We start from the raw sequence: 20,331 nt of genomic DNA, 5'->3' as shown, positions 1-20,331 counted from the left end.
GCGCGGCAGTCTGCGCCCGCGCCGCTTGACCGCGCTTATTCACCGCACGCGCAATGGATAATTGCCCCCTTAATTAGTTTCAATTACGTGGCGATTGTCAAAAGATTAAAATAGAATTTATCGCGTGTGAACCACCACTTTTCCGCGGTAGAATGTAGAAAATTATTTTTTTATCGAGACGAGCAGAGCAACTGCAGCCTTTGTCCGGCGCACTCACGTTTGTCACGTGTAGCTGTACATTGTCTTGCTTTTGAGACTTTGCGCCAATGATTGCTTGCCAATCATCTGTTCCCTACACGTGTAGGTACTGGTAGGGATTATGCAGCTGTGATATTTTGGATCGCACGGTAGAAGATCCTACAGAGTCGTTAGTTTGATGCTGCGTGTAGTAGCCACTATGTATTAGTATTATAACCTTAATTTCGAATTCCTCCTATGTTCTTCTGATTAATTTCGTTGCGGGTCCAATGACAGTTTAACTTTCCCCCGGGACAAACTTGACCTTCATTGGTTGGGTTTTTGTGGCGGTCAAGCTGTAGATCCTGGCTACACAGGAGTTGCAGTGGTGGGAACGAGATTTGGGAATAGTCCCGTTTATGTATTAGGATTGATTCAATAGGATTGAAGAAAAACATCTTATTTTACACCCAAAATTAGGATTTAATATCTACGATTACGAAAAGTACCTAATCAAAATAAGCATGTAAAGTAAGTAATAAGCACTTGACATTCGAGCGTCAAAATCGCATCGGAATGGCGTTACATTGTCTACAGCGAAGTGGACAATGTGGTTATATCAGTGGATGTTCATTGTTGCTACCGTGCCCGAAATGGCGAAGTCGTTCACCGCAGCACGAGACACCAGCGACCAATCAGGCTGACAATGCGCGCGATCAGCGGGGCCGTGACGCCGAAGGTCGCCGGCGCTTCCTGCGCGCGTGACGCGCATGCGCGACGACACCCAGTGACAGATCTCTAAATCACGTTGTCTATCTTAATTACGATTGCTTTTTTATTGAATGGAAAAACTTGCAGCTTTTTGGCCAGTTTCAAAGCATAGGTTGTTGGTAGACAAACTGTACTTGTAGACAAAGTAACTTTTGCACAAAGTCTTAAGATAATTAAAATTCAATTCTTCCCGAAAAACAAACCGCTCTATCTACCTACATAAACCTAACAAGAACTAAGTGTGTCACGACACTAGTTACGAGTATGTGTGGCATCGATATGATTGTTTCAATACACACTTACCTAACACTTGCATTGACAAACGGAAGCCGTTATTTTCGAGAGCTTCATTCGGATTACGGTATTAGAGAGGTGACCGGGTCGCTTTTTGTCTCCACCGGTTCGGGGCTACGTGCTATTTGTCCAACAGCGCGCCATCTCCACTCGAGCCATCGGCATTATCTAGCCACACAACAAGATAATCGCGCAATGAGACCAGACTTTCATTGCGCATTAGGTTACTTTACGGAACATGTTGTTTTCCTCCTCGGCTCTCGGAAATATAACAATCACGATTTTGACATCCGACAATGCCACAGTTATCGCCGCTTCTGCAATCTTCTTTGAAATCCGAAAAAAATATTTCCCAGGATCGTGATTCGTGACTAGGGTTAAAGACTTTGCGAGCTTAAAATATTTTGCTTTTCATCACGTTCATCTGAGGCTGTCGCCCTGGCTGATCGTGAGATACCAAGATATACGCTTCCCAAAACGCATAACAAGGAGCCGACCGACACCTGGCTACTGTTAGGTATGCGCGCCGCGTGCAGCATAACTTAGCCCCCACCTTAAATAGGTACACCATGCTATGCTACCCATGATATTATGTTATGCGCAAAGTTCAACACAAATGGGTTCGTTCAAAGCGTATACACATGTTTTATTCTAAGTTCATTGTTCTTCTAAACATAGCTATAGGAAATTTTACGCGAAATGTCCGCCCAGTGAGGCATGAGTCGAATTTTTATTTCGCATTATCGAGTCAGGCAGGAATGCTGGACAAAGCATCGCGGGTTCTTGGCACTTTCTGGCTAGGGCATTGTTCTCCGCACGAGCTCTGTCAGGATAATGACCCTCTTTATAAGGGCAGGTTGATCATAACAGTACCTATTGAAAATGACAGGAAATACCTTGCCCATGACAATGTGCGAATGAGAGTCAAAACAAAGCGCTCACGTGGTGGCTATTGGTGCATTGACCTATTATTTTAAGAAAAAAGAAACGCAAAGTTGCAACGAAGTTATAGTGCCTATAAATAGGTACATTTTCGTGACCGAGACCAATGGAATGGGCTACGCACGACATTCGTCTGCACTGAACCGTATCCTAGTAACGATTTCTGCATTTCAATACTTATTGTATCACTGATTTTGTATTGTACAGGGTACGTTTCAGTTAAACACGCTTCAGTTTCATTAATCAGAAACGTACCTACCTAGTACATGTATTTTTAATACATAAGTGAGAAATGTATTAAGCGTATGAATAAGTTTGCGTTAACAACTAGCTAACTATTACCTACTAGGAAGGATTTTCCTACAGTAGTCATCCATTAAACCAAAGAACAGTGTTAATCATAGGGTCTTAAACCTGTTTTCTAACTAATGATGGATATAATAATATCCTTGGACGTAAATCTGAGAGCAAAAACCTGCAAAGTAAACTCAAATTATATGTGTTCAAAGTTCAATTAGACACATAATTTAGTTGTTTTGAATTGAGGGGGATTTACGTATTATTACTACTGTTTCTGGAAACGATGTTCAAAGATCAAGCTTAATGACAGATCTGTGAGCAGAACTAAAAATATAATTTAATAATTTGTATATATTTTTGCTTTAAGTAATTATAAGTAGTTTAAATCTCGAAATTCCGTCGTCTAAGAAGAGTTAGGGGAGAGTTCGGTATATTGTACCGCCGGGTAAATTGTACCACCCTCATAGTTCGTAAAGTATTTATTGAATGTCTGTAATTGCAACACTCAGCGATACACAACTAAATTCAATTAATATCGGCCATGTGGTTTTTGCCGTGACAACAAACACGTGTGTTTTATTTTGAAAAGTATTTTTTCATTGTTTTCAAGTAACTTTTGACAATGCATGTTTAGTTTGTAATTTTGTTAAATTTAATCACAGGGTGTTTCTAATATATTATTTAGAAGCGTAAATTAGTGCGGATTACCATTATTTGAAACATTTTTCGGTATTTTTAAACTATATTTTTTACCGATTTTTCAAAAGCACTATCACCTAGTCGGCTAAATTGTACCACATCAAGTTGTATGGAAATTTACCAAAGGATTTTGAAATTTTTTTTAGTAAATCATATTTTGAAGTTATAATAGCGTAGTTATGTTTGACTAACAATAAATGAAAGCAAAAGACTGGCAAAGTAGATTAGGTACAAGTGTGCGTTACGATAATTGGAATTACAAAATTTTTACTCAAAATCGTGATAACGTGTAAAACAATATCGATTGTCTATGTTATTAATTACTGTTCCTTTTCGTTACCTAATTTGTTAAGAATGTATCGTATAATATTTTGCCATAGTTTTTTTATAGGCTTGAAATTTATTGAAATCCAATTTAGTAACCCTGTGGTACAAATTATCGAACCGGTTGGCTAAATTGGACCGAAGCTCTGAAGTCTTATTTTGCTGATTTGTGCTAAATATACAACAATCATGTTGATTCATACCTATGAAATGGTAAGTTGAATAATTTCTCTTTTATTATATACCATGAACATTAGCAAAAACAAAAGAAAACTATGTTTAAAATAGGATTGAAAAAAACTGGTCCAAATTACCGGACTCTCCCTTATATTGTGTCAAAGATAAAAACATCATAGAAGCATTCACTCGTTCAATAACGCCATAGAAGGATTTGCATAATTAATTGATTTTAATTGAAGAATTCACGTCGATTCATTATGAATATGCTCGTATACATTTTTAAATCGATTTATTAAAGATTCGCTACGCAAGCAGGTTAGTAGAACAAGTTATTGCCTTGACATCGCCCACAGTTCGCTTAAGTCTCATAAAAAAGTTAATCAATTTCATTTTCGTTACAATATCAACAGTTAGCAAATAGCAGCTTTCAAATTGACCCGAGTATTATTTATACGGTACAATTTATCTTTAACTAGCATGTAAAATTGATTCGGAAGCACAACCTCAGTAATATTTACTGCTACACAGATTTCATTTCTTCTATACTTTTTGACTGATTCAGAAAATTGAAAAACAAGCTTCTTATTCCAACTTGTGTTACTAACATACTTTAATAGTTTGTTAAGTACAGGAAAAGCAGAATGTATAGAAATAATGATACGCCTATGTAAATAGCTACATGCTGATCGCAATGTATTCGTATGTAGCCGGTGCCGTATGACCTAGAACTTGCGGCGAGCGACTGGTTCTGACTCACCGCAACGACGGTTTCCAAGAAACTATGAGATTTTATTGTCGTTTCCTCTAGAAGCCCATAACTGTCAACTGCTGACTCACACAGGACTACGGAAATATGTTTATGTAATAAATAACATATGAAATAAACTTTATTTACATAAACATACATTTACGCTACAAAACAAATGAATATAGTTTAAACTCAAGTTGAGTGATCTTATTTATTTATTTATTCAAACTTATATGCTCATAGAAAAGTGTACATAAGGCGGACTTAATGCCTTTAGACATTTTCCTCCAGTTCAGGATCTTATTGAATTTAGTAGTTTTTAAAATGTTTAACGTAAACAAATTTTAATGTAGAGATACTTATATTAAACCTAATTTTTTTTAACAAATTGATCTCATAAATAACCGCGATTAGTTTTCATTGGAAATTAATGGCTATACCTTCGGATAGATGGATCGTTTTATCCACTACCCATAGACATACGTCAGTCCACCACGCCCGTAAATTCATTTATTAATCGTATGCACGCAAGCGGTTTCCAATGATTTCACCTTAAACCTATCACATGTCGACGTCCTTTTTGTCTGTGCCGACACAACTGGTTATTAACTTTCCACCAAGACCATTTAAATTTTTAAGATTATCACAGGACTGTTAACTTTCCGTATACAACCTGGTCATAAAGTTTATCTGGTGGATCAAAGCAACATGACTATATTATATTTTTATCCCAACAAATACATTCAATCTATGATACAATCCAAGGATCCTGTTCGATTGGTTTGTAGCCATTGATTCATAAGTAAACAGCTTCATTTTATCGTATTTTACAAATACTACACCTATGACGCAAGGCCCATTGACAAAGTCTAATGACCAAGCCCGCCACACATGTTCTATAGTGAGAATGATTCATGAAGTGTATAAGGTGAGCGGTGAGAGGAGAATTATCAGCGTTCTTGAGTCGTTGCAAAAGGTGGTCTACATCATTCCGCCGGGTGTCTCGCATCTTATGAATGGATACTGTTACTACCTACTACAAGAGTGTTTTCAATTAGTTTTGGAGGCGCCCGGTGATTTCTGAGAATCGTTGAGTCAGGCAGATTGCCCCACCACAGCACAAGTCATTTCCGATTCCGTTTCTGAGATAATGGCTGATGAATGATACCTACGATAGGTGATTAACCGGCCAAGTAATCGGCTTGTGATTAGATTGTACTTCCAGTCTTCGGAAAATTTGTAGTAACTATATTGTATTCACGTCATTTTATGTCACTTCCGGTTATATAATATTATTAGCGCTGATTGAGTTTCAACGCATAGAAAGCAATTTTCATTTTATTTTTTGGCGAGGTTGGAAATCCATGCGACTCGTAAGTTCGTATCAGCTGACATTAATTTGCTATGAAAACATTTGCGAATGTCCAACTACTTAACACAGGTGACGCAACGTACATTCCACAGATATCGCTATTGGAAAGATAAAGTACTCACCATGGCTTTATCAGTTCCCCCGAAGGCCGGCGCCGCGCTGCTCCTCGTCAAGCACACCAGCGCCACCACCACCGTCCACAGCAACCTCAAACTCATCCTCACACTTACAAAAGCCATATTCAATGATATACTGGCTTCTCTATTAAAAATCATTTATATCTTAAACTATCTTTATCAAAAATATCTTCTCGAAACGGACGGATATGTCATTAAAAATATCTCTTAACCAAATATGGCTACAGATTTTCAAACTCTACATTTATTGCTATCGTTGATATGTCGTGACTCTATCTGAAACAAAGAAAGAGACGTTAATACACGCGTCACATGAACCTATAAACAAGAGGTGGCAAGTATTAAGATATAGAGGTCATGATCCTTCGATTAGTCATGTCTGATGACTCATGTTTGATGCCGGAATTTATTCAAGATCAAAAGTACGAGATGAATTTAAAGTCGATAATAAACCGGTCATAATGGAATTTCTATGAATAAATTCAGGTAGAGATGAATTAAACTTTTTAGTAAGTACAGTCACGGAATGAAAAGGTTCGTCAGTTTTCAAATTGATTCCTTCAACGAATCGCGAGCACATATTACCTTTTGAAACTATGTTACAGAATAATCTCGAGTTAGAGAAAATAATCTTTAACTGTTCGTAAGTAAAGTTCAAAATTATTCAGATCAAAGTTGTTTGACGATTTATCTTGTCAAGAAGATTGTCATGATTGATTGAAACCTTCTTGTTGGTTCAACCTGCCATTATTATTTATATTAAATAAAAAAAACTATTGTCAATTGGTCAATGTCATCACTGCATTGCACTGATGGGATAGAAAAATAAACAAGCAAAACCTTATTCGTTAGCAAACGTCATATTTATTTAAATGTTAGCAGTACTGTTTCTTGCACTGTTATGTTGGCAGGTTTGACTCTTACAGTACCTAGTGCAAGCGAAAACCGACACTAAGGTGACGAACCTTTTCATTCCGCGACTGTACAATGCGCAATCTAACTGTCAAGCAAACAAATATTTATTGTGGCATTCTGACGGCAGTGATAAGTTCCGTCAATATGATGATCGCGGCTAATCACGGCGACCTACATACACAATGTGAGACACGGTGGGCTTGTCAACAAACGCTATTATCATCAAAAAGATAAACCGTTCCGCAGCAAGTGCTCACGAACAATAGTCTTAGATACTGAAACATTTTTTCAGTGCAGCATTTTACAATATTTTTGGATAAAAGTTTGTTTAAATCAGTTTAAAGAGCTCTATGACTTTTTAAAAGCCCAAAATGCAATAAGCTACAAATGTCAACTTTTGGTGAAACTTTTAAGAAGCAATCATTAATTTTATGTTGTTTAAAGGTATTGTTCTTAAATAGAGATAAAATATCACTGAATGAAGACTATAATGTAAATTTTATCTAGGAAGTAAAATAAAATTCTAACATGTTAGCTTGCTTATCAATTTTCATGTCATGGGAATTTCGCAATCATAATTGGCTAGGTCAACAATTCAGTATGACAGTCAAACAAGGTTATGATCACTCTGTCTCATTAGTGCACCGAAACTGAAAGCGACCACCAGAGGTGTCGCCAGCAATGTTGCGCTCGCTGAAGCGTGTCGCTGGAGGTGACCAGTTTCACCGACATTGGACTTTGTTACCTAACTCCATTTACCAAAACATTTTTTCCATAGCACTCTTTACCCAAACCAACCACCGATTGCAATGCAAATTTTAGCACTGATTATTCGGTGACGCGAAATTGATTAATTTTTAATCGAATCTTCAAATCAATTATTACAGATCTCTTTAATACAACTTACAAGGTTTGGTCATAGCTAATTTTCGAGTATAACATCACTATAGTTGTAACCTACCTAATTAACCACGAAGTGAATAGCGGTTTTGTTTGATTTCTTTGTTTCAACTTAACTTATTTGCATGACCGATTATCTCAAACTATTTGACGGCTTGTAAGTACGAGTAAAACATTATTATTTAAGTAAACCTGACATGAATGCGAAAGACTGTTATCTCTTTATAATACCAATTTTATGCAAAGAAAATGTTAATAACCGTAAACGTGAGTTTTTGTTGTCAAAATATTACTGCTATTTCATTTGTTTATTGTGACTTATATTTTATGATGCCCAATTCGTTTAATGAGTGCAATATTTAAGTAGCTTTGCTTTAAAATCTGCCTGAGAGAGTCACAATTTCAATATGCTACTATCTAACTATGAAATGTTATTCAATTTAATTACGAATTCTATTCTTATAAGGGCATTGAACTCAGTTAAACAATCCCAAGAAAAAAAGATTATTATTGAGATGGACCTCTGTGCATAAACAAGAAACAATGTTTTTCAAAGTTTATCGCACGCAAATTTTCCTCGAAGCCAGCCATGGGTGTGATAGCAACTTTATGGCTTAACCTCCAGATTATCAGCGACGTCTTCCGCGCCATAGCTTGTGAGATTAAATCTCCGCACAAATATGGTTATGATGTCACTAACGTTATGTTTATAAATAGCAAAAATTGTGAGGTGACCGGTTGTAATAGTGGATTTGAACAGTAATGTTTCATAAGTATTTTGAGGAGATACAGGTACAACATATTTTGACATGAAGGATGTTCCGTTACTATTGAAATTATAAAAAGTTATAATATACTCTTAATTATTGAAAAACAAGATCTTTCAGGCAATCTTTGCCCAGTAGTAAAATGCATTAAAACGCCTAAGTACCTATGTTATTTTTTCAATTTCCCTGAAGATATTAATTACGAGCTTCTCAATAAACGATGCTGTATAAAACCACGATAAACTGATGTTAGGAATCTCAGACAGGTTTTTAGGGTTTGAGTCATCAAAAGGATCGAGGTCACCTAAAAACCATTGGTGCATCGGACGCATTCTTGTTCTACATTTTGGACACAAAGCTTCCATGTTTCATGCAAAAGTTAGTTAACAGAAGATAGCTAGAAAATAAAAATACTATATTACAATTTCAAAGAATGTCTCTATCAGTCACACATTACATGTAAGCCTCCAATATAATAGAAAAATACAATAAATACTCCAAAAGTTCCAGAAAAATCAGTTCTTTTAAGTTTGTTACTACATGATACTGCTAGTTTTGTAAGGCCAACAAATATTTTTCCCTAGAACGTAAAACTCGACTCTATTTAACTTTTTTGAACTCTAAGAAAAACAGATTTAATTAAAGACTATTTTAATATCATCTAGCATGTTTTCTACCGATCTATTTTAATTATCATGACAATGTATAACACCATGTACAGTGTACACACGTCTCACGCATAACACCCATAACGTTACGATTACTGATCACCCGTCGTGTGCATTTGAATGCGCACGCGTCGTATGCTCAGCATCGCAAGTGGCTCCCTCTGGGATGACGCGACGCATCGACACGACCCTGGAGGCCCTTCCTGCTTCCGGATCTTCGGCGACAATACTAATAACTCGATTTCAGCATCATCTTGTCTAGTATAATTATTCGTCTTTTGATTTTATACGTCTCTACATTTTATACTCAGGGTAAAAGATCAGTAAATACATAGGTATTTACCATAAGTTCAAACATAAATAACACAGCTTCGAAGTTCTATTCTTTGATAATTTGCAAAAATAAGTTCTTTATTCGATATATATGATAAAAAAGTTTCTAACCCTGTGAAACTGTTCCGTGATGAATATATGTATTTGTTTATTGCGAATGTGATATCCTATTCGTTATTGGTTATTACTATTTCTTTACTGCTGAAGTTATTACCCAGTTCTCGTAAAGCTTAAATAAATAAGTGGCCACTTGTGACCTCCTGTTTATGTCATCCATCCGTTTTTGACTGAGATGAATACAATTTAAAGACAAGACTATACGTACACTTTCAGGACTATACACGTATACGAATTCAAAACCGTATGTCTAGATTTTCGTAAGTTATCAAGTTACATAGCACATAGGTTTTATTAGTGTAAATAAATAATTAATAATTGGCAATTTAAATAACATTCACAATCATCGCCAATTAAGATAACATTTAATAATTAATATTTAATACCATTAGAGCTACTATTAAATGAACCACTTTTCCGTATTTGTCTCTTGAATGAGTAATGCCGTAACCTTTACATTGACGGTGATGATTGACGTACGGGCATAGGTTTATAATACATTACTACCTTTCAATTGAAAGCCTAGCTGATATTCTTATGATGTTAAGTCTATATTTTTAAGTATTTCCTTCAAATTATGAATTAAAGTGTTCAAACTATGAAGAATCAAAATGTAGTGTATCTGAAGCTATTGATCCATCTTCATAATATTTCAATGGTCAAATTGGTCAAGTTTGCCACCTTTTGTAGAATAAATGAGTCACATCATCGCGTACTTTGTGGTTAGAGTAAACAGCATTAATTTGTTTATTTACTTTGAGCTCTACTTTATTGACACAATTTATTTGAAAGCGTGTGACACATAGTCCGCGTTAGCCTTTATGCCAACGAACGTACGTCTTGTAAAGATAAAGGGTTTTTGTAGGTCCTTCCAAAGATGCTGAACAGTGGAATGTACATATATGATGAGCTAATACTAAGAAGTATGAACCTTAGATTGCATTATAGTAATTGTGTTTGAAGCTCAGTTAAATTATTTCTGAGAGAGAGAGTGTAGTATTTTTTGTCAAGATAAAGTATAACTTGAATGATACGCATTTCTGTGTACTCACCAGCTAATTGAAGCAATCCTAAGAGCAAGGCAATCACGATAATTTATTTGTGACAACATTACGTGTTACCCCAAAACGCCTTAACTTTACGTTACAAATGTTTACACAAACACTACACAAAAACAGACTCTATTCAGTTGTGTTACCAAAAATTTGTCAATAACTTTCATGAAACTATTATTTTCGCTAAATAGTTAGAACCGTAAAGTAAACGATAGCACACTATGAAACTTCTGAATGAACTCATTTTAAATATGTGTAAGATCAGTTGCTGGCTGTTATCAGCAAGATAATATGACGTCCTTATCCATAGAGCTATCTGATAACACGTCGTTACTTCAGCTGGCTTTGTAAACCTTTTGTACGAAAAGTTTTACAGGGCATTGTTTAATTGCATACTTACGGTTAAAACTCAGGTGTTGGTTAAGTATGAACTTTATATTTCCATTTCTAAAGCTCTCAAACTTTAAGATAAGTATAGATCGTATACAATATTTCATTGATCGTATGAAAAAATCAATTTCGCATTCTGATGGAATAACTTGTATTCATCTTGATGATACCTACGTTTATTAGTCAAGAAAATTGACGTCATATCACGAATTTCTATATACATACATATTCATAATGTATTTGGAATCTACTATAACACGTTCTGTAGTTCAAATAAATAGGATGTGTTGTTAACACTACCAAAATGATGTTTGTTTTGATTTTAGTATGTACTCGTATGTGCCCTTCATCGTATTAAATCTAAAATACTGACATGAAGTAGCTGTAAGTTAATAAGTTAACTATAAAATCACTATGTTGTGATGTGTTTTTTATTGTAATCTGAGTTTCCCCAAAGCATGATAACAATACACAGGAAAATGTTTTGTGCACCTACCTACTTAATCAAACACACGAAATTGACATCAACAAAAAGTTAAGTATTCATCCATTATGGTTATAGTGACGAGTTTGATTTAACCAATCGGAATTTTGTCTCATAATGTAACTTTTTTTAAATTATTCTTAGTTTTATGAAGTTAGTTCTAGAGGTCAAAGATGTTTGTTAAAAATATTAATATGAAATGTAGGTCATCCACGCATACTTCCATGAAAATCCATTGGGTTAATTACCTCGTGACGTTATGTTTTTATTCAATGTTGTGATGGTGGTAGAGTCCATGTTAGTTTACGAAATTAGTTTGTTTTCTGAATTGAAAGATGAATAAGTGATGATTTTTAATGACAAATATTTATTATAAATTATAGCGTGTAATTTATTGTATCAAGTAACTTTAATTCATAGACTCTACCATCCTATAGTTAGTATTTAGCTTAAAGTTTATGTTAGTGTTTACCGGGTAATTCGATAGCTTACGAACTAAAGTTATCAATGACACTTAACATAAAGTAGATTCTATGAACTAGGTTTTTAATTAAATTATCTCATGATAAAGAATCTTATCAACTTGCCTGAACTACTGGTCCCGTTTTCGGTTCACGCAATCCTTACTACTTGAAACGTAAGTTCCACTAGTGCGATCACGTATCTCTACTAGCATTACCGGTGTATTGATAAAAAAATAGAGTGTCCGATGTGGTAACATGAATCACAGCACACGTAGATCACTTGGTCCCGTTCACTTTTTTCTTTGCAATTGCGCGAATTTTCAAAGAAAACGTGCGAGTACGCGTTTGTCTGCGATCGTTGTGCCGCGGAGGCACGACCTACCGCAGGCCGGGTGTCAGAGCGAGTGTGGGCCCGCGCCTCGCGCCTCCGTTATAATACCGGCCGCCGGCACCCCCCGCGGACGCCGAGCCTCCGACGACACCCCAAGCACTTAACAGAGCTTTTGGCTGAAGTCGCGCCGCAGGATTACTGTGCTACTTTGAATTCACAACTCTTTTCGTCAGAACTTTTGATTTATATAAGCATAAGTACTATGGTTACCTGCGGATCCAATTATAATATTCCACATCGGATGAGTAATAAGTTTTTAAAAATTTGTTTCAAAGAATCAGGGTTGTGTTAGTTTTGCAAGTAAAATTAATTTAGGAGTCTACAAAACAATGTTAATTGAAAAAACTGAAATTCAGTTCAAAACATGCAAAATAATATATATAAGCTTTATATCACTCTCTAGTTATTACAAAGTTGTAAAAGCTTTTACGACATTATAACAGTTTTCCCATTTATTAGTGTGGTATAGACAAGCACACCCCCGCGGGTAGCTTTGCGTGCAAGTGCACGTATCATTTATGCACGATTTGCCTAACGGTTAAGTCTTTAGCATAAAGTACTTTTTCACTTAGAACAAATGCAACACTTTTGCAAACAGTAAAAAGGTCCGCTTTTCCTACCATTTCCATGGAACACAAAACTATTTCTTTATTCAATTAGGTATTATCGGTAACACTTGATGAACGGTCATAATACTGACCACTATTATGAAAAAGTGTAGTCCCGATTGATTTAAGTACCCAAATAGGTAATTACCTATATGTATTTCCCAACGCGTAGCATGTTGATATACATGCATATCTACCTCTACATATAAGGATATTTAGAATCCTATTATAGTATCTACGTCAACATATCTAATTAAGTCATGTCTTGCATCGTTTATGGACATATTACATAGTTAGGCTAATTATAATTCGGCGTTACATGATTATACTGCCTGACACATAGGTAGAGAATATGCAATTACTACCTTATACCGACCATATTAGGGAATATTCATATGTAATATTAAAGTTTACCCAATCGTTAATTAGATATGAGAAATTTGTCATATTAGATACAAATTAGCCACATTTAGGAATGTTTCATGTTTGATTATGGTGTTTCAAATTTATAAACATTTTATCCATTCCCTAACCAGCTAGTTGAGATATAATAGTTAACATATACCTGGGTCTTTAGTCTACTAAAATCAACAGAACCAAAGATTCTGCAAAATTTTGTTCGAAATGAAGCAATCAATTAGCAATTATACTGCAATTGCAAACAATGCCGAGTGAAAAATGTCGCAGACTTAATTACCGTGCGCATGCGACAAACGAGCAGAGTAATCTCTTGACAATTTTTCCTGAAAAACCCCTGTCATGATTACTTAATAGTATGATTGATTACCAATGAAATTGCCAAAATTTTCAAATTGAATCATGAATTCATAATATTTCAATAACATATTATGGGTAATTACAACATTAAAAAAAAACCCAGGGTGTTTTTATTTTTAATTATGGGTATACCAACTGGTACATAAGGCGAACTTAATACCATTGAGCATTCTCTGCCAGTTAACCTTTTACGTTTTTTAATTTTAACAATTATCATCGCCTTAGAATATAAACCTTGGGAATGCTTTTTTTTCTCGTATTTAAGTATGCATCAGCATTTTGATCAATCGTACAGAATATAACAATTCTGGATAAAAAGCCTGAAAAAATACTTCTTTTACACTTAAGAGGTTTTCACTCTAAGGCGTCGATATAGACCTTATGCATAATTATCTTTTTCTATCATACAAAGTTGGAAATTGTCCTACAAATCATCTAATACAAATCTCTCTTAGCTTCCAATGTCATCAACGTCATTCAATTATTTGCTATGTCATCGCTGAAATTATTACAAAAACAAAGATCACTATTCGCAACAGAATTCCCGGGTGAAATTTTATCCTGTAAGCATGACCTAATAGAAAAATATCGGAATTTTTCCCACGATCCTTGATTTTTCAGGACCACTTTTTGCGAGGTTGTATCAAAGTCTAAAGAGTAAAACAATCGATGTACTAAGTTCAACTAGAAAAGCCTCGTCGTCATAACTTTTTTCTTTATTGTGTGTTAATTAAGTCTTTAAATTACTCCATCCCTTTAAAATTAAAATAAGTAGGTAGGCTTTCTCACCTATCGCACAGGAAAATGAATAACTTTACGTATAAAAACAATGGTTTATTATAAATAGTTACTGCAATAATGCTACCAGGAAGATTGAATATTAATCATATAACATGTTAAGGTGTCATTGATAATTTGTCGATAAGACAAAGTTTTCCTAATTATTATAGACTACACGTCTATTTTACTAGAAATCCATAATCGGAGTGGTTTATTGTCATCTAATGGTGGTGCAACGCATAATATCCTCGACTGCTTCTTAGAATATTCAGAAGTCGAACTAAGCATTATTTAAATTTTTCTTTGATAAATAATTTTTCACATATAAGTAGTATATTGTAAGGGTTAACTGAAAAATATTTTGATTTTGAATAGCTTTTCTACCGAGTTCGAATGCAAACTTTTAAGTCAAAGTTGAAAAATAAAGTCCAAATCAAAGTGATCAACATCTGAACTTACAGGAAAAGTAACGGTGTATGGACTAAAAGCGCCTGAAAATCTCCCTCAAGAAAAACTATAGGCATAAATTTATTGATTTAATTTGGTAAAAGCACATACATATACCTACTTTTTACCCATTTAAAATATAGCGAAGCAGATACTCGTACCAAAGAAAATAACGAATATTACTCTTTTTCAGTTTTCAGGAACTTTCTTACGGCTGCTGTGCGCTCCGCCCCAAGCATCGTGTGAACGTAGTCTTACTCGTCCGTGACATAGGTTTAAGTAAACAAATATTATTGTAGCTAAGGCCATTGATAAATAGTGTTATAATACTGTAAAATACCTATGCAAAATCATCGACCTTATAATGTATGCAAGGATCACGAACGAGTAATAAATAATAGCGTTGTTGTTAACAAACTATGGTTTTCTGATAAAATGATTATGGAATATGCCATAGACACCTACTTTAATTCAATACCGTTCATCATCGGTAGGTACGCTACTTACGCTACGTAGAAACAAGTAATTTAATTCGCAGAATTTCTAAAGGAAATAATCTTTATTCTTTTAAAATTATTTTGTTAATATCAACAACTTAATAAGACAATAAATAAATAAAAATGTATGTATACATCCGATTGCAGTGCTTATGGTCGTTTGTATTTTCCTCTTGTAATGTAAATTGACTAAGTTTAAGATCTAATCGACAACTTTCTATGCAAACTTTTTGGGTCATAACACGTAGCAACTGATCAGCTTAAATACCTTAAAAATTTATTAATTGGATCTACTTACTACGTAAGGTATAGACAACAGCTAATCAGGGTATACATTTTTATTGCAAAATCAGCCTTATAACAACTAGATAAGGCGTAGTGTTTAGCTTATTATGCCATCGTCTATACTTTACCTTCTTTTATGAATATTACAAGTGTATGTATTCAGCAGGTGACCTTGGCAGGAGCGGTGCGATGACAAAGCCATTGTCTACCATGACTAAACCGAAGGGCTGCTTCCCTGAACAGCTTTGGTGAGGTCACCCCAGGTCAAGGTCGTCCAAGTCAACCCCAACACTTGGAGCTAACAAGTGAGCTTGCGTGTTTTTACCATGTGCGACTAGGGTTACCATATCTCAGGATTTGTCCTGAGATTTCAGGATTTTTGTACTCTTCTCAGGATTACGGTCAGATTTTGAAAATTTTAGGAAAACTCAGGATTTTAGAATTTATTTGTAGGCAACATTGCCTACGTTAAAGATATCTCTAATAGAAAGTTAAACTTAAAAAATCTCCCTAATTAAAGTAATTTTGCACAATTAAATAAAATCAACACTAATATAAAGTATCCCTTGTAATCTGCAATGTATAAAAATGCTAACTACCTTTTTAGAAATTGCTCAGTACATTTTCGAGAAAACTCTCGTACTGCAACAAAATCTCAGGATTTTTCAATGAAAATCAGGCTTTTTCTCCTGACTTTTGGTTTTTTCATCTAGTAACCTTAAGTGCGACTCATTATGTATAAGTGTTTGTTAATCGGGCATGTTTGCACTCGATCATAATATTATTATTGTTCGAAACGTGATATCGATATTTGGAAATCTTTTTAGTAATTTTTCCTGGTCGCTTATTGATTTGGACTTACTTAGGTATATCAGAAAATTTAGGCTGCCTAATTTACACAATGACCAATCTGATGACAATTTAAAACTAACATTATAATCTTTAGATCCCTTAAAATGGGACACATAATCCCTATTAAAAGTTTTACATAGATATCATTTTTGCTATTTCACATTGTGCCGCTAAAACTAACCACGTCTAGCGCCGACGCGTTGTTTGATGTAGAAAGCTTTGGACTTAGGAATGTAGTATTATTTTATTTTTAATTTAATTTATAATGATTCTTGCGTAAACTAGGTACATAATGCAATAACGATTAAAATAATAATAGAAGCAAATGTATCGTTATATTAATCGATAATAGCCCTGTTCTAAGCCTAAGAAAATAGCGGTTACTTAATCATTTTATAAGATTTATTTTCTTCGAGTAGAATTAAATCGTGTTTAATAAAACAAAGAGTCCAGTGTGAATATAACAATAGCAACACGACACTAATGAATAAATGAGCATCAATTATGCTCCCATTAAATCTAAGGTATTGTTTGATGGACATTTTATGTACCTACTTACTTGATATAGCAGTGACTAGAGGCGCTAACCACGTGTATAACTCTCACTAAGGCTGGGTTTCATCACCTTTACATTAACCGTAACTATAGCTTTAACCGGTGTTTTTGTATGGAATTTGTTAATATACTTTTGACGTTTGTTACAGTTAAAGTAAGTTGATGCAACCCAAAGTTAGTATAGGGGAAGGTGTTAAACCTGTGGACATTCGCCGGATTTTGAATGAAAATTGTACAGTTTTATAAGCATAACGTGAAATTGGTATAATAGTCTATATTGTTTACAAATTAATGTAGGTAATGATCGTAAATTGTTAGGACGCTTACACGTGGATGATACCAGGAATAATTGCTGCCATTACATTCCATTCCGTATACCTGTTGTTAATCAAAATATATAGATTTAATACGCCATAATATACAGGCTGTCTTAAAAATCGAGAGATGCTTTGAAAGCCAAAAAGTCAAGCGATATTCATCTATAAAACCAGTTACACTAAAACCTAAACGTACAAAATCCTTATTGATAAAAATTAAAACAGTTTTAAAATAATATTAAATTAAATATCATAGTTAAGTTATTAATTATCTAAACCAGCGTTATAGAATTTTTACTGATGAATTCAGTTTCATTTAATTATCATTTACCTAAACTATTTTCCCATGTATTATCTTAAACCGTAACCAACCACATATTGTTACGTAGGTACGAGTAAATATTATAAATTCATAACCACTTTTAAATCGTCCATCATCATTTTATAATCGCTCAAATTATTTCAATAACTATATCAATTGAATAGTTGGAGTACCTGTGTCTTTATTTCCTCGAATAAATAATAATGTCCTTGGGTGCAATCAAATTGTGATCATTCTAAGGTAATTTATCATAAGAAAAGTAATGTGTATTTCAACAACGTCAACATACCGTTTTATACATCGATCAAAAAATCCATCGAAGTGCCGATAGGTTTTGAATTTCTGAAAGCTTTTTCTATCACGCTAACGAGAATTTCCACATAACGTTCAACATAATGACTGTTTATTTTATCGTATTAATTTATCGACTTCAGTCATGATACGGAGAAAATTTGTAGAAATGTAACCGATATCGTTAACTGTTAGTGGTACCGCGAAATAGGGTGTATTCGATCAAACGCTCGGCCTCGATACAGGGCGAAGGTCGGTGATTCAAGCCAGCTCACCACCCTAACAATGGCTCTAATATTTTATTGCATAATTATTTACGAGTAACGACACACCCCCGCGTTTCAGGCTTGTGTGTGGAGGATAATAGGAGTGATGGATAGGATGGAAAACAGTTCCCGGTTTAATTCACAAATGTACTTAATTACTTATTTGTGCTACATTTTCATAGATCTCTCTATGGTGAAAAAGAAAACTCACAGTAATTTCTGAAATATTTAATTCATAATAGTACAGTTAGTGCCAATCCTCTTTGAATTGTTCGATGGAATTACATAAGTTTAGTTTAAGTAAATAAAACATATTTATTTACATTTGTAACCCACTTGTGGTGTTAAGAACCGTCATCTTCCATTAATATTATGGACAAGTTATAAAATCAACTTAAAGTTTAGTTAAGCACTCAAGAATTGAATTTATTTATAAATCGCATAAAAAAGAATCTAATATAAACTTCATGGTCAACGAATATGCACATTGTACTTCATTATCTAACCGCAATTGCAATTAATAAACAAATGAGATTCGTCACATAATAATAACTGTTGATTAACCTATGCCTCTACCTCCAGTACAGGTTCCATAACAATCAATTGATATTTGATCCTAGGTATTGATAAGAGTTGATAATAATATAGCTTCTGTAACAATTTTGCAATCGCTGGACAACCACCTCCATAACAAGTATTGGTACTTATTTGATTAAGCCTAGAAAAACAAAACGTAGTATTGCGAATAAACCTTGAAGATTTTATTGAATACGATTACTCAGATACTACAACTAAGGATAGTTTGATTTTAAAGAGCTATAGTCCATTTAAAATTAATAGAGTAGGTCTAGTACATGACTGTTTTCAATCGAAAACTAAATTAAAAGTTCCAGAGACAATCTTAAAAAGTTTAGTTACTAATTAAAACATAATTCGGAATATTTTTAATTGTAACTTTGTAAAAAAAAATACTATTTACTAACGCCCGTTTCCCATATTCAATCTTTGTTCAAATCCAGATTGCAACCGTCAAATTTGAATCTGTTTTCGATCTAAATATATCCATAATTTTTGATGCGTTTACACTTTAATATTGTTTAATAGTCTTTTAATCAATATAAAAATGTAAAAACATTGAAAACCGTATATATTTTGACCAAAAACATATTGAAATTTGACAGTTGACAGACGGATTTAGATTAGGATTGAATATAAAAATCCAGCACATATCAGCCAGCAATAAAATTTATCTATCGATTCAAGAATCTTTATCGCGTGCCGTCTTCCGCTGCTTTGTAAGCCCGCTTGTCGCAAAGCTGTCGTAACCGCACAGGCCGCTAATTGACCACATAATTGATTCAAAATACATAATAACACCTTTCTGCCGTTTTTTACGCCCTTTGTACGACTGCTAGACGTGTTTATTTGAGATAATGATGTCACATTACGAGCAGTTTTTCCAATAGTAATCTTATAATTGTCGTTGTCTTTTCGATTTGTGGGATTACGAGGGTTTTGCTGAAGCCGGAGCCGTTTATAAAAGGTAATAAATATAATTACTTTGAAAAACCAAGTCATCCGATGTAATTGGATTTATCCAAGTTTTCTTTAATTAGAACTATTTAGCTCTACCTACACAGTTTCCTGTGGGGTGTTTACCTAATCAACAGATAAAACTAGATACTTTTGATATACATATAAAGCACGTGAAATATATTCCTGTATGTATGATAAATGTATATTTTTATATTTTCTTAGTCATTCACAAGAACGTGTAGATACAAATCTACATTATTATGAACCAAGTTTATAAAGAACTGTGAATGCAAAAGTAAATCTAATAAATGAGCAACTTTCTGGTTCATTAGAATCTACTGCATAGTTTCTGGCAGATACAAAAAACATG

General features: G+C 34.3%; 1 protein-coding gene across 11 annotated transcripts in view; it reads right to left on the bottom strand.

The window, feature by feature from the left end:
- Mmp1 (matrix metalloproteinase 1) overlaps positions 1-12,459 on the bottom strand; it is a 34,335-nt gene extending 21,876 nt beyond the window's left edge. For 5 of the 11 annotated variants that reach the window (XR_003656232.1, XR_003656231.1, XM_028309968.1 and 2 more), the window contains exons 1-2: positions 12,161-12,459; positions 5,930-6,220 (exon numbers count right to left, since the gene is read on the bottom strand). Coding sequence is in view for 8 of the 11 variants with exons in the window: in XM_028309968.1 (XP_028165769.1) it covers positions 5,930-6,082 (153 nt within the window). In the remaining 3 variants the exon portion in view is untranslated. Of the gene's footprint in view, positions 1-5,929; positions 6,221-10,696; positions 10,938-12,160 lie in introns of those variants that run through there. The other 6 variants (XR_003656233.1, XM_028309965.1, XM_028309969.1 and 3 more) reach the window with 3 other exon arrangements.
- Positions 12,460-20,331: the final 7,872 nt, after the last annotated feature.

The sequence above is a fragment of the Ostrinia furnacalis genome, unplaced genomic scaffold (genome assembly GCF_004193835.3).
Source record: "Ostrinia furnacalis isolate ACB-3 unplaced genomic scaffold, ASM419383v2 OfSCF2847, whole genome shotgun sequence".
NCBI classification, from domain to species: Eukaryota; Metazoa; Arthropoda; class Insecta; order Lepidoptera; family Crambidae; genus Ostrinia; species Ostrinia furnacalis.
This window is presented reverse-complemented; position numbering and strand designations above follow the sequence as displayed.